The sequence below is a fragment of the Rhinolophus sinicus genome, chromosome 16 (assembly GCF_057876585.1).
Source record: "Rhinolophus sinicus isolate RSI-liver-muscle chromosome 16, RSI-T2T, whole genome shotgun sequence".
In the NCBI taxonomy this organism is placed as follows: domain Eukaryota; kingdom Metazoa; phylum Chordata; class Mammalia; order Chiroptera; family Rhinolophidae; genus Rhinolophus; species Rhinolophus sinicus.
In genome coordinates, this window is record NC_142516.1 from 146,910,907 (window position 1) to 146,932,600 (window position 21,694).

The 21,694-nt window shown below is 35.4% G+C and overlaps 1 protein-coding gene across 5 annotated transcripts in view; it reads left to right on the plus strand.

The window, feature by feature from the left end:
* NALCN (sodium leak channel, non-selective) overlaps nt 1–21,694 on the plus strand; it is a 294,980-nt gene that overhangs the window by 118,357 nt on the left and 154,929 nt on the right. For all 5 annotated transcript variants that reach the window (XM_074329501.2, XM_074329500.2, XM_074329499.2 and 2 more), the window contains one exon: nt 9,933–10,064. In XM_074329501.2, the coding sequence (XP_074185602.1) occupies nt 9,933–10,064 (132 nt within the window). The remainder of the gene's footprint in view (nt 1–9,932; nt 10,065–21,694) is intronic.

The following is a 21,694-nucleotide window of genomic DNA, read 5'->3' on the forward strand; positions in this document are numbered from 1 at the left end:
ATTCCTATATCATTGTTTATCATCATCTTCCAGTTTTAGTAAGTCCTATGGCTCTTCAGTATTTATATTCAAATTAATCAGAAGACATTTACTAATTTATGCCAGATATTCATAATATAGTCTTTGGAGACAAATTTTCATCAAATATTTGTTTCATTGTCACCTTTGGAAGAAATAAAGTATATAATGTTCTTCTTGCAAGTCTTGATTGCTGGGATTAAATATGCAACCTTCTTTAAAAACTTGAGACAGGGTTTAAAGTTGCCATGTTCTTTCTCTGTATTCAATACAATTATTGCCATTGGAGGATTTGGAGGAATAACATGTATCCGCCTGTGCCCTAAGCATGATGACAGGTTTGGACATAGTAAAAAACGTCAGTCTTTTTGTATGTGGTATGTTTCTTATATATTTCTTCAACCCTTTAAATTTATTTTTCTATCTTTCCTAAATACTTTAAATATCTCAGAACAAGTCTCCCTCTTCAAGATACTAAATATGTAGCTCAAAAGTTTTTATTTATCAAGAGTAACAACCTAAGGTCTTCATTGTATTAGATATACAGTTTACTAAAAAGGACAGCTAACTCAAATCATGTTTTTAAATTCCTTCTTGAATTTAAAATGAAAGTTTTATATTCACCTGCCCACCATTTAATACTAAAAATAAACATATAAAAGTAAATTTCAGGTGACTATATAGACATTTTTGTTAACTACGGGACTGTCAAAGTGTCTTCAAAGATCTTAAAACCATCACGGTTTAAGTGTCCCCTGAGTAGCAGCCTTGTTGTAGACCTTCCTAACCTTTCACTAAAGTACTCATGAAGACAAAGAAAAAAGAAAACCTTACAACAACACTGTTAACTAAGAGTAAGAAAACACCTTTTGTCAAAATCTGGCGAGACTATCCAGTAACTATAAGGTCAGTGAAACTCTATGGTCAGTGAGAAAAATATAGAACGTTAGTGCCTGCACTGTGGCATTTCACTTACACTTCCCTGTAGATCAGAATCAGAGCATCCTGAGGAATGGACGGCCCAGGTTATCACACTGACAAAGGCTTATTGCTGGAATACGATCAGTAGCTTCCTCAGCTAACCATCACTCGGTTCTGTTGTGCCCAAGGCTGATTGAGGCAGCTTCTCAGAATATGCAAAGAAAAGATTATATTACTTGAAACAACAAGATTATATTACTTGAATTTAGGTGTCCTAAATTACTTTACTCACTTTGCATGAATACATCTAAAAAATAGGGTCAAGAGTGCGAGGGTCTTGGGGCCATCGTCCAGTTTGGAGCATCTCTCTCATCAGAGACCTTGCCAAGCCACCTTAGGGGGAAGCTGCCCTTATGGAGCTTGGCCCGTGGCCCAGCCAGCTGTGTCTAGAGTACCAATGATGCTTTCATTTAATACAGGAGATAGAGAAATGTATGGAAGTTATTTTCTTGAGCCTGCTTTCCATAAAAGGAAGCAGAAAATGCTTTGTGACCAATTTAGTACATGGGGGAAATCAAGACATGTCAAAGACAATTGTTGAAACTACTGTTTGCAACATTGTAGGAACTCAGGACTGACATCTATGAACACAAGAAACACGAAGCTAAAAATAATGCTAGTGTTTTTAGTTTTCTTCCTATGCTATTCTTCTTCCAGATACCAGGGAGCATGATAGAAAACTACTGTGGAAGAACTAATACTTTGATTTTCATTATTATCCATATCCAGCAAAGTAAGCAAGATCATCACTTTATTATTGAGAAGCAAAGATTTTAGCATTTTCATCCCTGATTTTTTTTTTTCAAATGTCAATGATGAACTCCTGTAGGGACATTGACTTCTTAATCCTTAAATTATAGTCTAGCTAATCCGAAGGTTTTGTACTTGTCTTCATTTACTTCTCTCCCACTAATCCATAAATGTATGGCCACGAAGTGTGAAAAAACAGGAGAGATAGTAAATAGTTTTCTGTAAGATATTTCAAATTGTGAGATTCATTACAGCATTGTACATGTTGTTCTTAATTGAAGCTTTCATAAATAAAAGACATTGTGGCTTAAATCAATTCAAGACAGACAATTATATTAGACAGGTAATAGAAAAAGCTCCATGTTGATTATTCCTTCAACTGATACACCCAGACTATTGCTCCAAGGAGGTGCTAGAGAGCCGGAGCATCTTAGTAGGGAGCAGTGGTGTGCTTGCAAATGTTTAAATGTTCAGCAATTATCTTGAAGTGCAGGAGTCCTCATTAGTAGCATTTGCTAATTTTCATGGCCAATTTTAGGTTAACAATATAGTATTACTGAACATGAAATAGGGGAAAGTTGTACACAATTGCAGCTCCAGCGCACCACAGGTGGGTCCAACTGTATGCTCCACCACCTTCAATCAGAGATGTCATATGTATACATGCATACACACACATATACACACACGCGTATTATAAAATTTTCCTTGAGAAAACTGTTATCTTTTGATGACCCTATCTGAAGCACATATTTTCCAAGGCCACTTTAGAGGGAAAGAGAGAGAGAGAAAGTTTGGGAAAGGAATGCCCTTTCTTAATCACCCCTTCCAAAATGACACATCATTTCCATTTCTATTCCATTGATGAGAACCACTGATATTACCCCATTTTGATGCTAATAGGCTGAATAATGTAACTTAGCTCTGTGCCCAGGATGAGAAAGCGGGCTTGGTGGGTATATTAGTATATATTAGTTAGCTTCTGCTCAACAACAAACCACTCTAAAACTTATAAAACAGACTAATTTTTGTTCATAAATTTGTAAGTCAGCTGAATAACCCTGCTAGTCTGAGCCAATCTCAGCTGATCAGGACTAGGCTCACTTTTGCATCCACAAGCAGCCAGCATTATCATCTAGCTAGCTCATCAGCTAGCGTCTATCCTGGGGCATGGCCGAGGGTTGGGGTCAAGGGGATGATGGGCTCCGTGGCCACCGTACAACTGGCCAGACTTGAGTGTTAACGTGGTAGCTCAGGGTTCCACAAGCTGCAAGAGTAAACTGCAACTCACAAATTTTTTTTTTAAGTCTTTACTTACATCACCTTTGTATTGTCTCACCAAAACAAGTCACATGGCTAAGAGTCAGAGAGAGAGGGTACTGCATACAGGGAGGTGGGTTCCATTTCACACAATTTCAGGCTCTGCCACACATGCTAAAAGTAGTTTGAAAAATCATTAGCGTAGTATAATAATCCTTCCAAGCAGTGATTCTTTTCCACTAGTCATGTATTTCTTCTCATTAAAATCTAGTTTGTGTTGTAGAGTCAGGAGTTAGTGGTTGAAAGATATTAGTAACAGTAATAAGTATCTGTGTGGGAATTTATGATTTAACATCTAGCCTTACTTTTACAGAGTAGAGTGAAAGAGAGACTCATGCTGGCCAAAAGATGAAAATGTGTTACTAAACTCCTCTTCCTTCTTCCTACAATTTGACTTCCACATGTTTGGGATTCTCTAACCCAGTTCACTGTCCGGGAAAGAGAGCACACCAATCAGGGCTTTATAGTGGGCAGGGTTTTCATGGGTATCGTAGACTCCCAGTGCCTTTATAGGAAGACCTGTGGATTGTCTTCTACCTTCTGGCTCTCCGAGGACATGCCAGGGGCAGGCAGATGGGAAGACAGAATTTCTAAAGACATTTGCTAGTTCTGTTCTCTTTTCAGTATTGATATAAATATATTTCCTTTTCAACACCAATTCTTTATGTTGGGCAGAATTATTTTGTATATTGATTGAAGTAATGAATATCCAGATATCTTCCTAATAAGGAAGTGAAAGATGCACCACTCGCAAATGGGAGCTGTGTTTCGGATTTTAGGCACTTGGTCTTTTACATTTTGTTCTTGTTCTTAGGCTTGTGGCTGTTGCGCAAGATGGTTTCTAAGAATCTCATCTTGTATTTGCATTGTTCTCCAAATACATTTATTTTGAAAGCTAGTTAAAACACAACTTTTCATACAGCTGATACAATGTCCAGTACATGACATTTGTTTACCAAGGTAGGATATTTTATTCACCGAAGTAGCAATTTAAAGAAAGATTTGATTTCAGAGCTGTACTAGTCATTATCCTGTTTTACGATTTTCATGTGTTGGATGTTTACCTGCAGACACTTCATCATCTCTAAGGCACTATTTTATAGGCAAAATTACTAAACAAATTAATAGAAAGAGCTCCTATGAAGTCCTTAAGGATTTATACCACTAACAATGGCATCGCTTAAGACCTTTTTGAAAGTCTATAAATTTTCACGGTCCCTTTCAAGATTAGTTATCTCTTCCACTTGATATCTCGTGTTACCTTCTTACCTACCCCATAAGAAACTAATTGCATCTCTACTTTGCACTTGAAAGTACTCAAAGTGTTTTCAAATACAGTAATAGCAAGAGTTATGGGACACAAGATGCCTGCTATGGGCTATACTGTATACTAAATAGTTTCATTTATATTTATGTTACAATCTAGAGACAGAAATGCTATCACATCTATGTCCCGTATAAGAAAACTGAGTCACAGAGAGGTTAAATTGTGCACAGTGTCTAGATCTGAACTCAGCTCAGCCTGTCTCTTCAACATTGATATTCTTTTACACTATGGTGATCTTATACCCTCTGTATGGAACAAGTTATCTTCAGCTTTCAAATATAGGGTTCCCAAATGTATACCCTCTACTTAATCACTTGGTGAAGGAGCTGCTTCTTATTCTTCTTTAATATGTGGAGCAGAGTCAGATACATTTTGAGGGCCAATAGAAGGCGAGGGAGTAGAACCTGCTTTGGACTCAAAATATCTGAGGCTACTTTCTAACTCTATGAGCTTGGAAATCTACTTATCCTTGCCTGCTTCTCCTTACATGAAAGGGAATAACAGAAATACTTATCTCATAGGGTTGTTAAAGATTAATTGAAAGTTTTACATTAACATGCAATATGCTTAGAATGAAGCATGGCACAAACCAAGCACTCAAATATTAACTCTAATTTTGATAATACATCTCACTGGTGTCAATTTGAATTGAGTGAGGATCCCTATCCATGTCTGATGTAGACTTCACAGTTTCTTGAGAACATTCCTTTCACAGTCGGACTCAGAACTAATATAAAGAAAAGTGACCTCTTGCTCTTCTCTTTGAGGTTGGACTCAGTATCACTGCTCCAGACCTTTTGTCTCATTATATGTTCTGAAACAATGTAAGATGAAAACCTTGGTCAGTATAATGAGTTTACATGTACTGATAAATTTTACAGAGACCCTCCTGGCAAGTCACCTTGAGTGGAAGGAGCCCTTTGGGCAGGTAGAATTTTGTAGCATCAGGCACTTATATATAATCATACTTCATAGAAATGATTTGAGCTGGTATATGTCAAAATCATGAATAATGCTTGTGTAAATTCCCTATTGCTGCTATAACAAATTATCATAAACTTAGTGCCTTAAAACAACAGAAATGTATTACTGTTCAGCAGGTCCAAAACGGATTTCACTGGATCAGCAAGGCTGCATTACTTCTGGAGATTCTAGAGAAGAGACTTTCCTTGCCTTTCCAGATTCTAGAGGCCGTCTGCATTCTTAGGCTTTATGAAAGAGCCTGGGATGGTACCTTTTTAATATCCCCCACACACACCCACAATGGTTGAAAAACAAACACATAATTTTGTTTTTATGAAGCCAACCTGGTTTAGTTGATTTTTTATCTTGGAGTTAGAGATGGGGGAAGGTAGGCATCCATTTCCATGATGGTGTATCCTAATATATTACCACAATATTCCAGCCAGTATTTGTTCTATTCTATTCAGTCGTTATAGACTTTTAAAATCATGAAATTGTGAGTTTGTAAAAAATGTTATAGGTCACCCCGTGTAACCTGCTACTCAAGGAGTACCCTCTACAACACAGCCTCTCAAACTTTAATATGCATATTAACCTTGTGAAAGAAGCAGATTCTGATTTAGTAGGTCTGGGATGGGGCCTGAGATCCTGCATTTTTAATAACTCTCAGGGAACTGCTGGTCTAGAAACCACACTTTTAGTAACTAGGTTCCTGAGCATTCCTGACAGATATTGCTGCCTTAGGGATGATTCTATTGTAGTCTCTTCTTCGCATCTTGGTAATTCTGTCACATATAGAAATCAGTCATTCTTGGATCACAACCAAACACATATATAAAACTTCTCTGATTTTTTTAAAAAATATAAACCAAAATAACATTGTAATTGAAGGGAAAATTGAATAGGAATACAGGATCTGAGGAGTCTTACATTAAATATGTGTGTGTGTGTGTGTGTGTGTGCACGCGCGTGTGTGTGTTTATATTGCTATATGAATTCTACATATTAAATAATACAATTGAGAAAATCTCAAGTTATATAATACTATTTTGTGGCACTGACTCCACTTTACCATATTTCCTTTACATTAATTTTCATAAGAAAATTAAAAATTGAAGGCTATAGAGGAGCTCCCCTCTAGTTGCCAGGTAGGATGCTGCCCGATTCATGAATCGCTCAGTGAAGCCAATTAGATTTTCAAGTTTACTTGGTTGAATTGTTTTTTTAGTTATTATTCCTATTGTTCTTCTAAATCCCCTCGTGGCTCATCCATATTTAATGCCTTCATCTTTCCCCTGCATTTATTTTCACGTTGGTCCACATATTCCTGTCATTATCTTCTCATCTTGCTTCACTTCGTTTTTCTTTATACTGCACATATTACTACCTGAATATTATTTATACTTTATTTTGGCTTCTCATAACTAGAAGGCAGGGCTTTTGATTACTGTTGATTTCCCAATACTCAGAACAATGTGTGGTACACTATAGGCTCTCAGTAACAGTTTAAATGGAAACAAAAGATTTAAGGGTATAAATTTTTACTGTCCTGTAGATACAAGCATGAGTCTGAATGTAATGTTGCCAGCCCTTCTGCATTAAGGAAACCAATAGCCAGTTTCAAACATTGATTGAATTGAATTCAATTGAAGTGATCCATGTCACTATGTCTAACTTTAAAGCTAGAGTTACTGGTTTTAATATTTAACTTTCGTTACCGCATATACTGATCACTTTAATTCTTATTTAATATTTGAAAGTTATTACTTTGGAAAAAGCTAAGCAATGGTGATTATAGTGTATTAAAATCCATTGTAAGTGATTATTTTAATAACTCTACCAACAGGGACACATAGACATTCAGACAAAAAACGACCTAATTATAATGACAGCACCAAAATGAAGCTGTGACAGTTACAGAACCAATTTTAAAGTTTTTTGACAGCCATGCTTAAAAGCTTTGTTTGGACCTTTCAGTAATAACAGTTTACTTAAGGCATAAACCCACAGCTAAGGAAAATAGAAAGAGAAAGTTGTGGCTTTTGTGTCATGCAGATAAAGTGGAAATCAGTTGAAATGTTTTTAATAGAACATTATAATGAAGAGTATAGAAAAGGAATAATAGTTATGAAATTTAACTCTCACGATGCAAGAAAGATTAAATAACAATGAAAATTCTAATGAGAATAGACACTTGCCAACTGATTTGCTTATTTATGTTATGAAGGTCAGTAGTTCCTGCAAGTAAATCGATGTGAATTTAAATATGTTGATTGGCAGTTTGGGAATTTGATTTTGTATTACCTCTAAAAGAAAGTCAAAGGCAAATGGATGTAAGAATGCACCAATAGCCATGGTGACGCAAAACCTTATTAAATAATCTGCTTTTCCAATGGCTCTGTCATCCATCTCTCAGATTATTAGACTGTATCTCACTTGGTTGTAGATTCCATGAAATATACAACATAATTAATTCTTTGACCTTGGGAAATTAATTTCTCATTTCTGAACAGAAAAATACCTGATTCACAAAATGGCACTTATTTTTACTGCATGTCTTGATAGAACACTCATAATATGTAAGTGCTGTTCTAAGCACTTTACAAATATTTACTTATTTAAAATTGATAACCTTTGGAAGATCCACTATTATCTTCACTTTATGGATGAGAAAACTGAGGTACAGAAAGACTTAAGTAACTTTCCAAAGGACACAACGCTCATAAGTGGTGGGGTTTCAGCTCCACACAACTTTTCTCAGAGCCCATGTTGTTAATGAATGAGCACTGCAGGGCGATGGCAGCCACATGAAATCATATGTGGATCCATAGAGACAGCACTCAGAGGCCCGTTTTTTTTTGTCTTTCCCACTCTCAGGTTCTGCTTTAGTTAGCTTCTTTTAGTTGCAAAGATGGAAGAAGTCTCAGTTCAGATCAGATGCTAAGGATACATGGCCCAAGACCTGAGAAGAATTGCGGGCTCAGTAAGGGGTTGCATGGTGGCACTAGTCACAGGGCAGTGGGCACCCAGGGATGTGACTCAGTGGTTTGTTGTTATTTGCTCAGCTTCTTTCCATAGGTCAGCTTCTCACCTCCTTTTATTGCCCAGGGTCTTCAACCTGTACTCTCTCCTTTTATATATTCTCTACCCCACAGCAGACAGTGGGACCTGGAATGGACTTTAAACAGACTTGGTTGGGTACAGAACCCACCTCTGCTGTGTACTTGCTGTGTGACCTCAGACAAATGACTTGATCTCTCTGAACTCACTGGAAAAGTGACTAATGTATCTCACCATGTAGGACTATGGTGGATATAAAAGAGATAAAATAAACAACATACTTATAGTATGACCTGGAATATAGTAAGCATCCAATACATAGCAGCTATTATAATAATAGTCATTATTTTTGAATGCCTGATTATCTCACTCAATGTAAGCAATAGTTTTGGACCAGCCTTGGGTCCAAATTATGATTACACCTTCAAAACTTATGTGACAGTAAGAAAGTTATTTAACATCCCTGCATCTCAGTTTCTTTCTTCATAAAATTAACTTTCTAGGACTGTTATGACATGAAATGAGTTAATTTATGTAAAGTGCCTACAACAGCTTCAGGCACACAGTAAGTATACATATAGACATCAGTTATTATTAGTTGTAGTTTAATTTTCAATAAATTATTGATGCAGAGTGTATTCAATTATGTGATATAAATAAGTTCTGAAGATCTACTATACAGCCTAATGCCTATAGCTAGCAATATTGTATTATATATACACTTAAAATTTGTTATGAGGATAGATCTTGCGTTAAGTGTTCTTACCACTGATACTACTACTAATAATAATAATAGTAATAATAATAATAATAATAATGAAGGGGCAGGAGGACACTTTGGGAGTTGATGGGTATGTTTATGACCTTGATGGTGGTGATAGTTACATGGGTGTATACTTATCCCCAAACTCATTGAGTTGTATACATTCAATATGTACAGCTTTTTTTTAACTTTATGTCAATCATACCTCAATAAAGTGGTTTTAAAAATAATTTATTATAAGAGCAATTTAAATAAATAAATAAATAATTTATGGAAGTGATAAAGTAAAAATAAATAGATCTTAGGTTTCTCCCACTTTTCCAGTTTTATGATTATCTCTAAAACATTTTCATCTGCAGTAGCTCTTTCTCTTAACAGAGTAAAGCAATACTTGTTTTGTGGTGTCAGCTTTTAAAAATCAATTTTCCATATAGTTAGTATTAAGGATGAAAACTACCTAACTACACAATGAAAATTAAGATACAAGCTCTACACAAGTTAGGTGAAATGTATTTTCCATTTTTAACCCAAAGTCTCTGAAACTGTCTCCTCAGTCATTTTTGAGCTGCCCCCAAAGCAAAGATTGCTTTGCTGTTAGGCAGTGACTGACGTTCATCGAGTTCTCTTAAAAGCACTGCTCCTTACGGCAGCACATCACAAAGATGGCGCGGGTTCAGGTCTAAGCACCTAATTGCGTTTTACTGCAAAGTTTCTTTCTTTGCTAAGAGCTCGTCTGTTTTGCCTCCTCAGCAAATGATGCGGTCATCAGTCTTCCACATGTTCATCCTGAGCATGGTGACTGTGGATGTCATAGTAGCTGCTAGCAACTATCACAAAGGAGAGAGCTTCCGAAGGCAATATGACGAGTTCTATCTTGCAGAGGTAAGCTGCCCACTGGGGTGAAGGTCAAGATGGACCTCGGCTAGTGCCTTTTATAAATGTGAAAATTAATTTCAATTTGTTAATTACTTCAGTCAGAACAAAGCTTAAGTGTTGCCCTTGATCACTCTGTGGCCTGATTCATTTCCTGTCTCCATGGGCCTGAGGATCTTTCCCACAGGGTGTTGCATTGCCAAAGTCACCCTTTGCTCTGGGTATTTCTCTTGCCAAAGTGCTGTTTTCCTATCCACCTCTCATTTTCTCTCCTTGTGTCATGTTGCATTAGACTGTTTCCCACTAAGTGTAAGAAAGCACAGATTGAGAAGATTGTAAACAAGCAAGTCAGCTCAACAATACCAAGGACAGGACTGGAGAGAAATTGAAACTGATAATACGATCATTTCTGTACTAGAAACTAAGCTGTTACAACCTGCACTAACGGTGTCAAGCCAGGAACAGCTAGAGTTAGTGATTAAATAAGCATCTTCTAGCACCCTACATATCAACTAGAGTTTTAAAATAGTACCTCTTATTGATTCAGTAACTTTGTTAATTGATTTTTAAATATTTTTAATAATTTCCAGAGATGACTTTTTTCCATTGTGAAAAACTATTTCTAAAATATATCTCAGAATTCAATGGTTAAGTATTTACAAAAAAATTGATTGACATATAGCTCTTTAGAAACCCATTCATAATATAAGTGAGGTATAAATATACTAAATCCAATATATGAAAAAGTAAACTTAAAAAGCAGAAAAATTACAATTTGTTTATTTTTATTACAAAAGCATTTTTTCACATAAAAAAAATCAATTTGCCATAAAGTTGAGTTCTCTTGGGTAAAGAATTCTCTCAGTGCATTTAAAAATGAATTTGGTTAATAAAATTTCTATCCACCCATATATAAACTTTTCAGAAAAAGTAGCATACACCTATTGAATATAAACACCTAAGTGGGTATCAACATTTTTAAGAAGTCACTTATGAATTCTCCTCTTCTTTCCTGTAACAAAGTATCATTAGTACTAAACTTTCACTGAAGTAGACTTTGTGATGTGGTGCTACCTAATTGCTTCATGGTATATGGAGCTTACAGTTTAGCAAGAAATATAGACAATAAATAATAACAAGTTTTTTATGCTATGGAGAACCAATTACAGGGGCTTATGAAGAAGTTATATCGAGTCTAACATCTGGTATAATTTTGCTGCAAAACCAGCACACAAAGAATGGATTGTCATTAAAAGCAGAGGGAAACATGGACCAATAGTAATATTTACAGGTGAATTTCTAATGCAAAGATTGGAGGTTGAAGAAATCACTATCAAGTTATTTCTATCTGCCCCGTGAAGTAGGAAGCTAGGTCTACATCCAGCCTGATGATGAAGTAATAAAATGGGAATATTGTGGAGAAAAGAGAGAAGTGGGTACCACCTGTGGAAAATGAAAAAAAAAAAAACTAATTTAAAGATGCATCAAATGTGATGCTAAAGATCCCGTCGAATTTTGAGACTCAAAATTTATAGTGATACCAATTTAGATGGGTCTGTGACTTTTTTTAGGCCTTACATAAAGGAGAGAAAGGCAACATTTAGATTGATCCAGCTTTAGAGTTTTTTCAGGTAGAGCTGAGAGACAAGGGATGAGGGATGGGTGGCTGGCAGAGGAGTTCAAATGATGACGCTGTAGTCAGGGTTGGATATGAAAAGAAGTGAAAATAAAAGGAGGATGAAAGAACAAAATGAAGTTATCTAGTGTCTAAATGGTCAAAGAACAGGCATAGATGAAGTAATGAAATAAGAGAGCTAGAAGCTAAGATTGTGATCAGAGTGGGATCCAGGATTTAGAATTTTAGAATAATTTTGGGTAACTAAATACCAAATCTATGGTATTATAATGATGTGTGGGGCTTAGGCATAAGGATGGAGTCGAGACAAAAATGGCAAGGAACTATCAAGCTAAGGTGTTGGCTGAGACTTCACAATGATATTCAAGTCATTCCGCGTGACGCTAGTTCTTGGGGAAAGAGTGTAGGCAGGAACATGTGGGAGGAACTGATGGAGATTTTAATCAAAGGCTGCCACAGGGAGAGTGTTGTAAGAGGATGTTTTAACCTGATGGAATACATCTCAAAGGAGTGTTGAGGAGTAATGGATGAGCATCTTTCCCTCATCCACATGTTATCCTGCAGGGGCCATATGGAACGTTGGAGCCTGGGCATCCTCTTCTGAAAAGGACTGTAGGGAAAGTTACGCATTTGGAACAGAATCAGTTGAGGTAAGGACACAGGAAGCAGATTCTGTGAGCAGAGGCTGAGAATGTAGAATACATTGGTTAACATGGAACAAGAGACCAAAAGGTTAGTTAAAGGCTCTGGGTGGAATGAGCTGAGAAGATAGGCAAGGTAGAAGTGGTATACAATAGTATTAGAAATGGAGGTTAATGGGCTGATGACAAAAATGCCTAGGAATGAAAAGCAGAAACAGCTATACGTGATTGAGATTATGCCTCTCTGGAAGGAACAATCTGTATCTGCTCCTGAGGAAGTCCTGGATTACATTAACTTGGCTTTTGTAATCCAGTCCGGTAGGTACTCAGTCATACTAAATCAATCCTGTAGTATAAATACATATTTGTATGCCATCCACGGGGCACAGAATCCTCTAGTAAATTGTACCTACTTTGTTCACATACAAAAGTCACTCTCTTTTCTAATGTGTTTATGTGTATTAGCTGACTTAATGGTCATGCTGTAAGAGATTCCACCAAAATTTATAATTTAATATCGTCGATTTCATTGATACTACTTAAGTGCATTAGTAGAGTCCAGTGGCAGTAGATAAATCCTTGTCATTTTTCTTTTCTGTATATAGCGTTAATTTGTTTTCTAATTGAAAAAAGCAGACATGGGATTATATAGCAGAATCTAGCATATATTGTGTCTGTTAATTGGTGCTGCCTTCTCAAACCACTGGAAGTGAATTTGATTTTAATAAACTGGGTAGTAGAGGTTTAGTTCACTTAATTATGTAGACATCACTATATTTTTGAACTACCAAAACATTCAGAATTTGTGCCACTCCTGTTGATTGATTTTGGGTGTCTGACTTTTCCAAAGATGGTTGGTTATTCAAATTACGTTATCACTTATTGTATCAGAAACTTGAGCAGGAGCCAAAGTGATTTGTTCCAAATGAGTGTGGATAAGTCATTTAATCAAACTTCGTTTTTTATAAAATACTCTCTTTTTTTAAGAGTCTATAAAGATGGTTTGAGTTTCAGCAAGTTGGTCAGCAAACTTCTCCTTGAAGAGCCAGATAGTAAACATTTTAAGCTTTTCAGGCCACATCCTCTCTGTCTGAACTCTACCACTGCTGTGCAAAAGTGAGTGTGGTCTCAGAATGGTTGTATTCCAGTGAAATCTTATTTACGAAAATAAGCTGTGAGCTCCATCTTGGTTTAAGCTGTAGAAACATAGTAGGTCAACTAACATCCCCTTGTGTTACATTTAAATATAGTAATACTAATAACAATAATAGCTGCCAATTTTATGGAGGTTCTATTATGTTGCCAAGTGCTTTAAAGGAATTCATTATCTTATTGAATCCTCAAAATGGCTGTAATAACAGCAATTCAAGTTTATGGACTATAATGATACAGAATTTGAGTATGATGTAATATTTTGGAAAGTTTCTTTTCAAAAAAGATTGCAAAAGGCCGTGAGCTTTTAGAGGACTAATTTCTTGATTTTCCACATATTCCAGAATAAATTATTTTGAAAATCCAAAATAAACCACTCAACCCATTAAGAGTCAACTTGCAGTCTAAAAAACATCCTTTAAGCATAAATTAAGCTGTTTAGCTTCTGTTGTGAACTTTTGTTACTTAGGATTAATTAACCTAAAATTAGAATCAGTTGAAAAACAGGAAAAGCTTTGTTTTTTATGCTATGCATAAATATAAAAAGGTGAAGATTTACTTTCCTTTGTAAGTTTTCATTTTGATGTAAGATAATACATTATTATTAATATTATACATAAAATCACATTTTTATAAAGAATATAATTACATTTTAAAATGTATATTCTTGTTTTTTAATAAATAAGAAAACTTGAATAATACTTTTCTATTGTTATATAAAATATATAAATATATTTGTTTATAGACTAGACTGTACATTTAACAGAAATTAAGCAGCACATTGTTATGCATAGAAGATTAACAATTTTAACAAAATTCCTCTTTTAAGAAACTCACAAATTGATGGGAGAACTAGAACAACGAAACAAGCAGTTCTAGCAGCATAGTTCTAACAACAGGTGTCTCTGCCGCATTTCTCAGCAAGAGACAGGTTTAATTTACCTTGCTTAGAACTCCAGGATGTCTCTGTAGTTTCCTATTTTTTCTATGACTACTATGTGTTAAACTTTCAGAAAGTATGGGCTCCTTTTGCCATCTTGCAGAAAGTCATTTTTTCTAGAAAAGTAATTTCTGCGTTCTTCTGAAGACATTTGGTTTTATGATATTTGTTAAAATGAAAGAGCCATTTATTTTCATTTGAACAAAATCTGACACCCATATTTCAGCTCATTAATCACAAAAAATGACCAAATTAAGAAAGTAATTCATCTTGCCATAGCAACAGTCTTTCATATTACCATTAAGTCTCTTAATTTCATTTTCTGGGAAACCCTTAAATAAGTTTCTTCTTCTGGCAATAACTTTTTTGTGTGTTTCTAAAGGATTTGGGCCGTATCTTATTAGGTGAAAAATAATACAATAATGACATTTTCAACTATCAAAGATCCATTTCAAAGTTTGCTGTGTAACTACAAGATAGAATACTGAAGGTGCACTATAGACTAAGAGTAGGTGATTTAAAGACATTTCTAGAATAATGCAGCTAATCATTTATTTTGGTGTTATTTAATCTGAATTTCATTTAGAACAATAGGGTTACCGGAATTGAGTTTCTTGTGAGTTTTGTCCTATAATCTTCTTTTGTGATAAATATGCATCCATTTTCTTATGAACGTTCATTATGTTTCTTTGAAATTATGAAATAGAGACTGCAACACAAATCTTTCAAAAATCTTTCTACATTTGGGCAGTATCTCTACCATTTTATCTTATCAGACCTGCATGGCATAATCAGCTCATCTATAATTTGTCACCTATAAATGTTCATACATTATTCATTGAATTAAAGGGCAGAACAGTTTCCATTGTTCCATTTATATTAAACATGTCATTTTCTATTCAGTTATGTCTTTCCTTAGCTTCAGAAATTTGGCAATCATCTTGTCTCACCTGCTAGCCTCACAAATCCAATTAGAAGCTCTTTTAGAAAACAAGCATTTTAAACTTCTTGCACTTACTGCTCTAAAAAAAATCTTTTCACAAGCAATGTGCAATTTTGAGAACAAATACTGTTTCTTAGAATAATAACACCTTTAATTTTACTATCTGCATTTCATTATTGATCATTTTCTTAAGACTGGAGGGTAGGTTATAGTATGTATCACTATATATAGTATATTATAGTATATATTAAATAGCATATGTATTATTATAAAATAAAAATTTGGAAAAGAGATAATAAAATATAGTGTTTAAAGAATTCATATAACCTGCGTTTCTGAAAATATTAAACTCTTCTATGGTAACAGCAAATCTGATGTCTGTAGAGTATGCATTCTCAACAGGGGCTGTAAACACTGAGAAGGGGGTAAAAATTGGTTGTTGGCAGGCAAAAAAATCTTACTCTTTTTGTATATAAAGCAGAGATAGATATGTGGAGTATATAAACAGATATATTATATATCTGTGGTATTAAGATTCCATATGGTATGGTCATTAGGAACAAAAGATCTAAAAATACTCCTGGGGTGTGATTGAAAAAGTGGTTAAAAAAACACTGACTTAGGAAAAGAGTAAGAAAAAAGGAATATTTTGTTTTCTCATGTATTGTTTTGAAGTTTTTTCCAAGTAATGTGACAAAAATATGTAAGAAAGTTTATTATACTCTTACAAATCTTGCCATCACTCTTAAAAGGGTGAGTTTCAACTTGTAAGCACTCACAAGTGGTATAAAGCACTACAAGGGAACAGGACAAAAGAAAGGGCCCAGTACGACCCTCTCCATAAAGGGCTGTAGAGTGAGGGGGCCAACGCAGTGTCACGCCCTGGGCTGGGAGTGGAGTCCGCCCTCCCACAGGGGGCGCTGTTGGCTGTTTGGAATTAGCAGAAGGCCCTGAGACCAGACGCATGCTCAGGTGATGCTTATGGGGCATCCGTTGTTGCACATAATTGGGTTCTGCAGACAGCCTGGTAGCCTTCTCCCATTTATATGGCCAGCAACGTGACACTGGCAAGTTTCCCCATGTCCATGTCCATCTACTATAGAGGTTGAGTTCATTGTCGCAGTCTGGAGCTGCTCATTGACAAGGGGTTAGTCTAACTGCTCCCTCACTGCTTCTACTAGGACTCTTCTGGACTTTAATATTCCTCTAACTTAAAATCCTGTGCTAAACCCTCTAACCTATACTAAAATAGCTGATGATCAATTAAGCTAATTTAATTTTTCAAAATTCCTCCTTTAATCCCTGACATAGTTTTTACCTACAAGAAGACAGTCCATAGTTACTAGGAAGTTAGACATATTTTATATATTTTTCCATAAAACTTGGTCACTTTGGGATTAATACTGTTTTTCAGAGAACTAAAGTGTTAGCTTGTAACAATTGACAAATTATGTTAAAAACGAGGTATTTGATTCCTGGAGAATTGGAATCAGGAGTTCTCATAGGAAAATGAATGGGAGTATGGGTATTTATATATAATCACATAATAGTTTGCTAAATCATTTTAGTGCCTTTCAGTATCTTTGAAAAGCATGTAGTTTTCCCACCGAGCAAATAATAATGCAAATAGATCCCGCTGCATGTTTTATTATGATCATTTAAACAACTCATTCCACCTGTCCTTTTTATAGAAAATGCAAAATAGTAAAGTAATTAATTGCATTTATATTTAATTGGACAATCTACTCGGCTATAATTCAGGCATTTATTAGTACAGTTGACCCTTGAAAAACACAGGTTTGAACTGCGTAGGTCCACTTATACACAGATTTTTTTCAATAAATTCCTGTACTGTTTTCGATCTGTAATTGGGAGTCTGCAAATATGGAGGTCCGACTATATGCATTGTCCTAAGCCATTTTATATAAGGGACTTGAGCCTCTGTGGATTTGGGCATCCGCCACAGAGGTCCTGAAACCGATCTCCTGTGGCTACTGAGGGGCAACTTAAGTTTGGGGGGAGTCAAAAGTTATATGCAGATTTTCAACTGTGTGGGGGGTCCGCACCCCCCTGAACCCAATGTTGTTGAAGCGTCAACTGTAGTTCCTTACTAAGAAAAAAATAGGCCACTTTGATATGGATTACTTTCCTTCCTTTGGAATGAAAGTCTGAAAATACAGGTGAAGGAAAAGACGGAGGGGTGGGTACCACCGCTGCTCCCTCTGCTAATATGACAGCCAGGTCAAGCTGTAGATGGAACCTTCAGGGTGGATACATCTGAGTTTCAGTTTCTCTAGAGATCCCCTAAGATGTCTGAAGGGCTTCTTCATGTTTTTGTAGAGCCTGGACTAAGAAGCCAGGGCTAGAGAGGTATTGCCTTTTGTTTTGACTTCTGACAGAGATTTTGGTCCTCTGGTCTCCTGAGGCTGCTGCTCAGTTTCAGGAAGTTTATAATCCCTTGCAAAAGAGTTGCACCTGCCCACTGGTTGCTCGTGGTCCAGGGAAAGACTGACAGAATCCCACTGGATCTCAGTTGCACCAGGAAGGGAACCTCCTTGGAAGCTGAATTACTCCCAGGTGGGAGGTTGGGAATGGATTCCACCAGTTGGTGAGAAATGCTGAGAAGGAGCAGTTTCCTCCTGATATCCAGGAAAGGGGCTGTGGAGTTTTAGGCTATTTACCACACAAATCACAGTGCCCTCTGCCACCCCTTATTTGCTACTGCTCAAGAAAGCATAAAAGACAGACAAACAAACAAACAAACATATAGTCATGACCAAGCCAAAAAAAAAAATTATTCTTATACAAAGGGATTCAGAAAATGAGGATGAGACCAAGAAATCCAAGGTGAATATCTAATACAAGTTTCCCAAAATAGATAACAGGTTTTTTAAAATCTAGTTTTTAAAAGATAATTAAGGCACAAAGGAAGTTTTCTGCAACTTTGGCTAAAATTTTCATAAAATGAATTGAAAAAAGGGCACAGTCATTGTTGAGAGCTAGTTATTAATATGGGAGAGCAAGTAAAAATATGTAACTCAAGAAAGAATAGAAATCGTGAGCAACTAGCCACCCAGCTGTGAATAATAGGAGTCCCTGAAGGAAAAAGGGAATAGATAGAAGAAAAATTGTAATAAATGAGAGGAATTTTTCCTAAACTGAAGAAAAGCATAAATCTGTAGATTGAAAGAGCTCACTAAGTCTCGAAGATTAAATAAAAAATGATACGTTTTTAGGCATATCCTGGTGACCTTCTTTGGTAGCAAGCATAAAGAAAATAACTTTTCAAGCCTCTTAAGAGGCTTAAATAACATGCAAAGGCAAGAATATATAATGTGGATGACTCCTATATAGTATTGGAAAATAGAAGGCAGTGAACCAGTGTGTGTATATACACACACACATACATATATCACTGAGAGAAAAAAACCACAGCTCAGGAATCTTCATGCAGCCATAATATTCATGTCAGTGTTCAAAATGCATTTTAATTAGGAAAGGATTACAAAAGTGTACAGTCCTTGATGTTTCTTTGAGGAAATTACTCCAAAGTTTGCTAATCATAAGATTCATCACAAGATTAATCATAAGTTCATCACAATCCACAGGCTACATTAGAAAATGAAAAGGAAAGAAAAGTGGTGGGTATTGAATCTAAAAGGAGGATGATAATAAAAATATCAAATAACAATTAAATTTGATACAATCTCAGAAAAGGCAGGATTTCGGAAGGGGTATGGTATCGAGAGTGGGGTGATAGAAATGTGCTATGAATTCTGTAGATTGGCAGGGGAGTGAGGGATGAGTAAGCAAGCAAATGTGTATGGGAGAAGAGTTCACAATTATTTAAATGTGATGCAATAATAAAAACATAGGTTTATTTGTGATCTTTCTGATAAACTCGAGGATTAGAAAAGCAGAGTAGAATGTCCAAACTAGCAAGGAGGGAAAAGTAATCAAAAACAATTTGACCAAGCCAGAACAGGCAAGAAAAGGTTAAAACATGAAATAGGAATGATGTACAATATACAGTAAACATAAGACCAAGTATAACTTTGGCACATTAAATATGAGCAGGTTGAATTTTACTAACAGAAGACATAGAAAATCTGATTATGTTTAAACACAAAACTAGTACATTTTTCATAGGGAACGCATACAAGGTGACCCCGAAAGGTACCTGAAAATTATCCCCCTACAAAACAACTAACAAGGATACCTGAATATGAAAACATTTTAAATATTTAGCATAAAATACAAAAAATTAAGGAATATTCTTAGGGCCAGAAATTAAGTGTGAGGTGAGTGTGAAACATCCAGTGGGCACTGAAGCCAGAGGCTGCCCTGAGGGCATTTGCATAACCTTGTCACCTAGAACTTGTAATTCTAGGACAAATGAAGACTATACAAGGTGAAGTGTCAGAATAGAGATCCCCACATAACATCAGGACACATGACAGACTTTACCTCAGAGAAAGAAGGAAAAAGTCCATCCCTCAGAAGAAAGTGATAAGGAAAACTTCAGTCTTGACCTGGACTCCAGATGCGTAGAGGAAGAGTAAGCTTTACTAACACGTGTGTAAGCTCCAGTCTGCCATCACGTGGGACTGGAGTTCCAAGTCACATTAATTTTGGGGTCTGAGAAACATCAGCCACAAAATTGATTTAAAGGGGTACCAAATTTGTAAGATACCCCATGCCACCTGACAGAACCATTTTTTTTCTGGAAAAAAATGTACTCTAAACACAGGTCTTGAAAATGGAAATTGATGATTTCCTGGCAAAGTATAAACTACCAAATTGATGGACGAGGTTGGAAACATGATCAGAAGAACATTGGAAAGCTTTTATATACCATTATAAAGAGGTATAGAACCACTGGTTTTACTACTGGATTTTACCAACTTTCAAAAACTAGATATTTCTTATTTAAGCATTTACAGATCATACAAATAGTGGAAAACTCCACAATTAGTTTAATAAAACTAGCATAAGCTTAACCAAGACATGATAATGATAGTATATGTAAAATTATAGACCAATTTGGTATACGACAGTAGCTACAAAAATTATTAATAAAATAGTATCCAATAAAATTCAGCAAATTGGCATTACCATTTCGGGTTTATTCCAAATATACAAATGGTCAGCATCAAGGGCTCTTGTGATATATTTCATTACCTCAACAAATTGAAGGCTAAAATCCTCTAAGTAGAATGAAGAGAAGAAAAGTCCTTAAACATAGTAGAAATTAATTATCAAAACCCATTGCAATCATGTATGAATTCCGCAGAAACTTTCAATGAAAATAAGGAACAAATCATGGATTCCTCTTTTTCCCACTTTATTATTTAGTATATTACTATATAGCTGTACCATTATAACTAACAAATTAATCCAATTAACTCCAAAATTAATCTCGAAAAAAATCTTTATTTACAAATGAAATGTACATTTAAAAAATTCAGGATATCTTATTAAAAATATTAGAATTAATAGAAGAATCTAATGAGATTGTGATAGAAAATCAACATAGATAAATGAATAGCTTTCCTCTCCACTGGAACTAACTAGGTAGAAATGGTAAAATAAATAAATAAATAAAAATTTTAAAGGTAAAGAAAATGCACTTACGTTTGTGACTGGAATATTAAATTCATAGAAATAAATTCCACAAGCAAATAATAACATCTTTATGGGGAAAGTTTTTACTATAGTCCAAATAAATAGAAAAGCATACTGTGTTCCTGGATATGAAAACTTAGTAGTAATCCTTCTGGAGACCTGTTTTATATGCAAAAGGTAAAGAAAAATATCATAAAGATAGAAATATGTGACCATATAAAATTTAAAGTGCTTATAGAGCAAATGCCACCAAAGTTATAAATCAAACTATTCACTAGGGAAAAAATATTTGCAGTTCATATAGCAGACAAAGATTAATGTCCTTAATATCAACAACTCCAAAAACTGATAAGACAAGACACCACCAAAAAAAAAAAAAATTGGCACAGTTATAAACAGAAAAATTGTTTTAAAAAGAAAATAAATCTAAATGATCAATACACATATGAACAGATAAGCAAAAGCTTGATTGAGTAAGTTGATTACATCTGGTGATGGGACAGATTTAGGACAAAGAAGCACTTTACTACCTTGTTGGAAGGCAAATGATTTACTATAACGTTTTTAATGTAGTCTATTAGTATTTTCTAAACTGTAAAGCACACAGACCTGTCCTTTGCCCCAGCAGTGCCAGGTTTGAGAATCTACTTACAGATATGAAAGCCCAATAAATATGGGTATTGCATAAGGATAGTTAGTGTA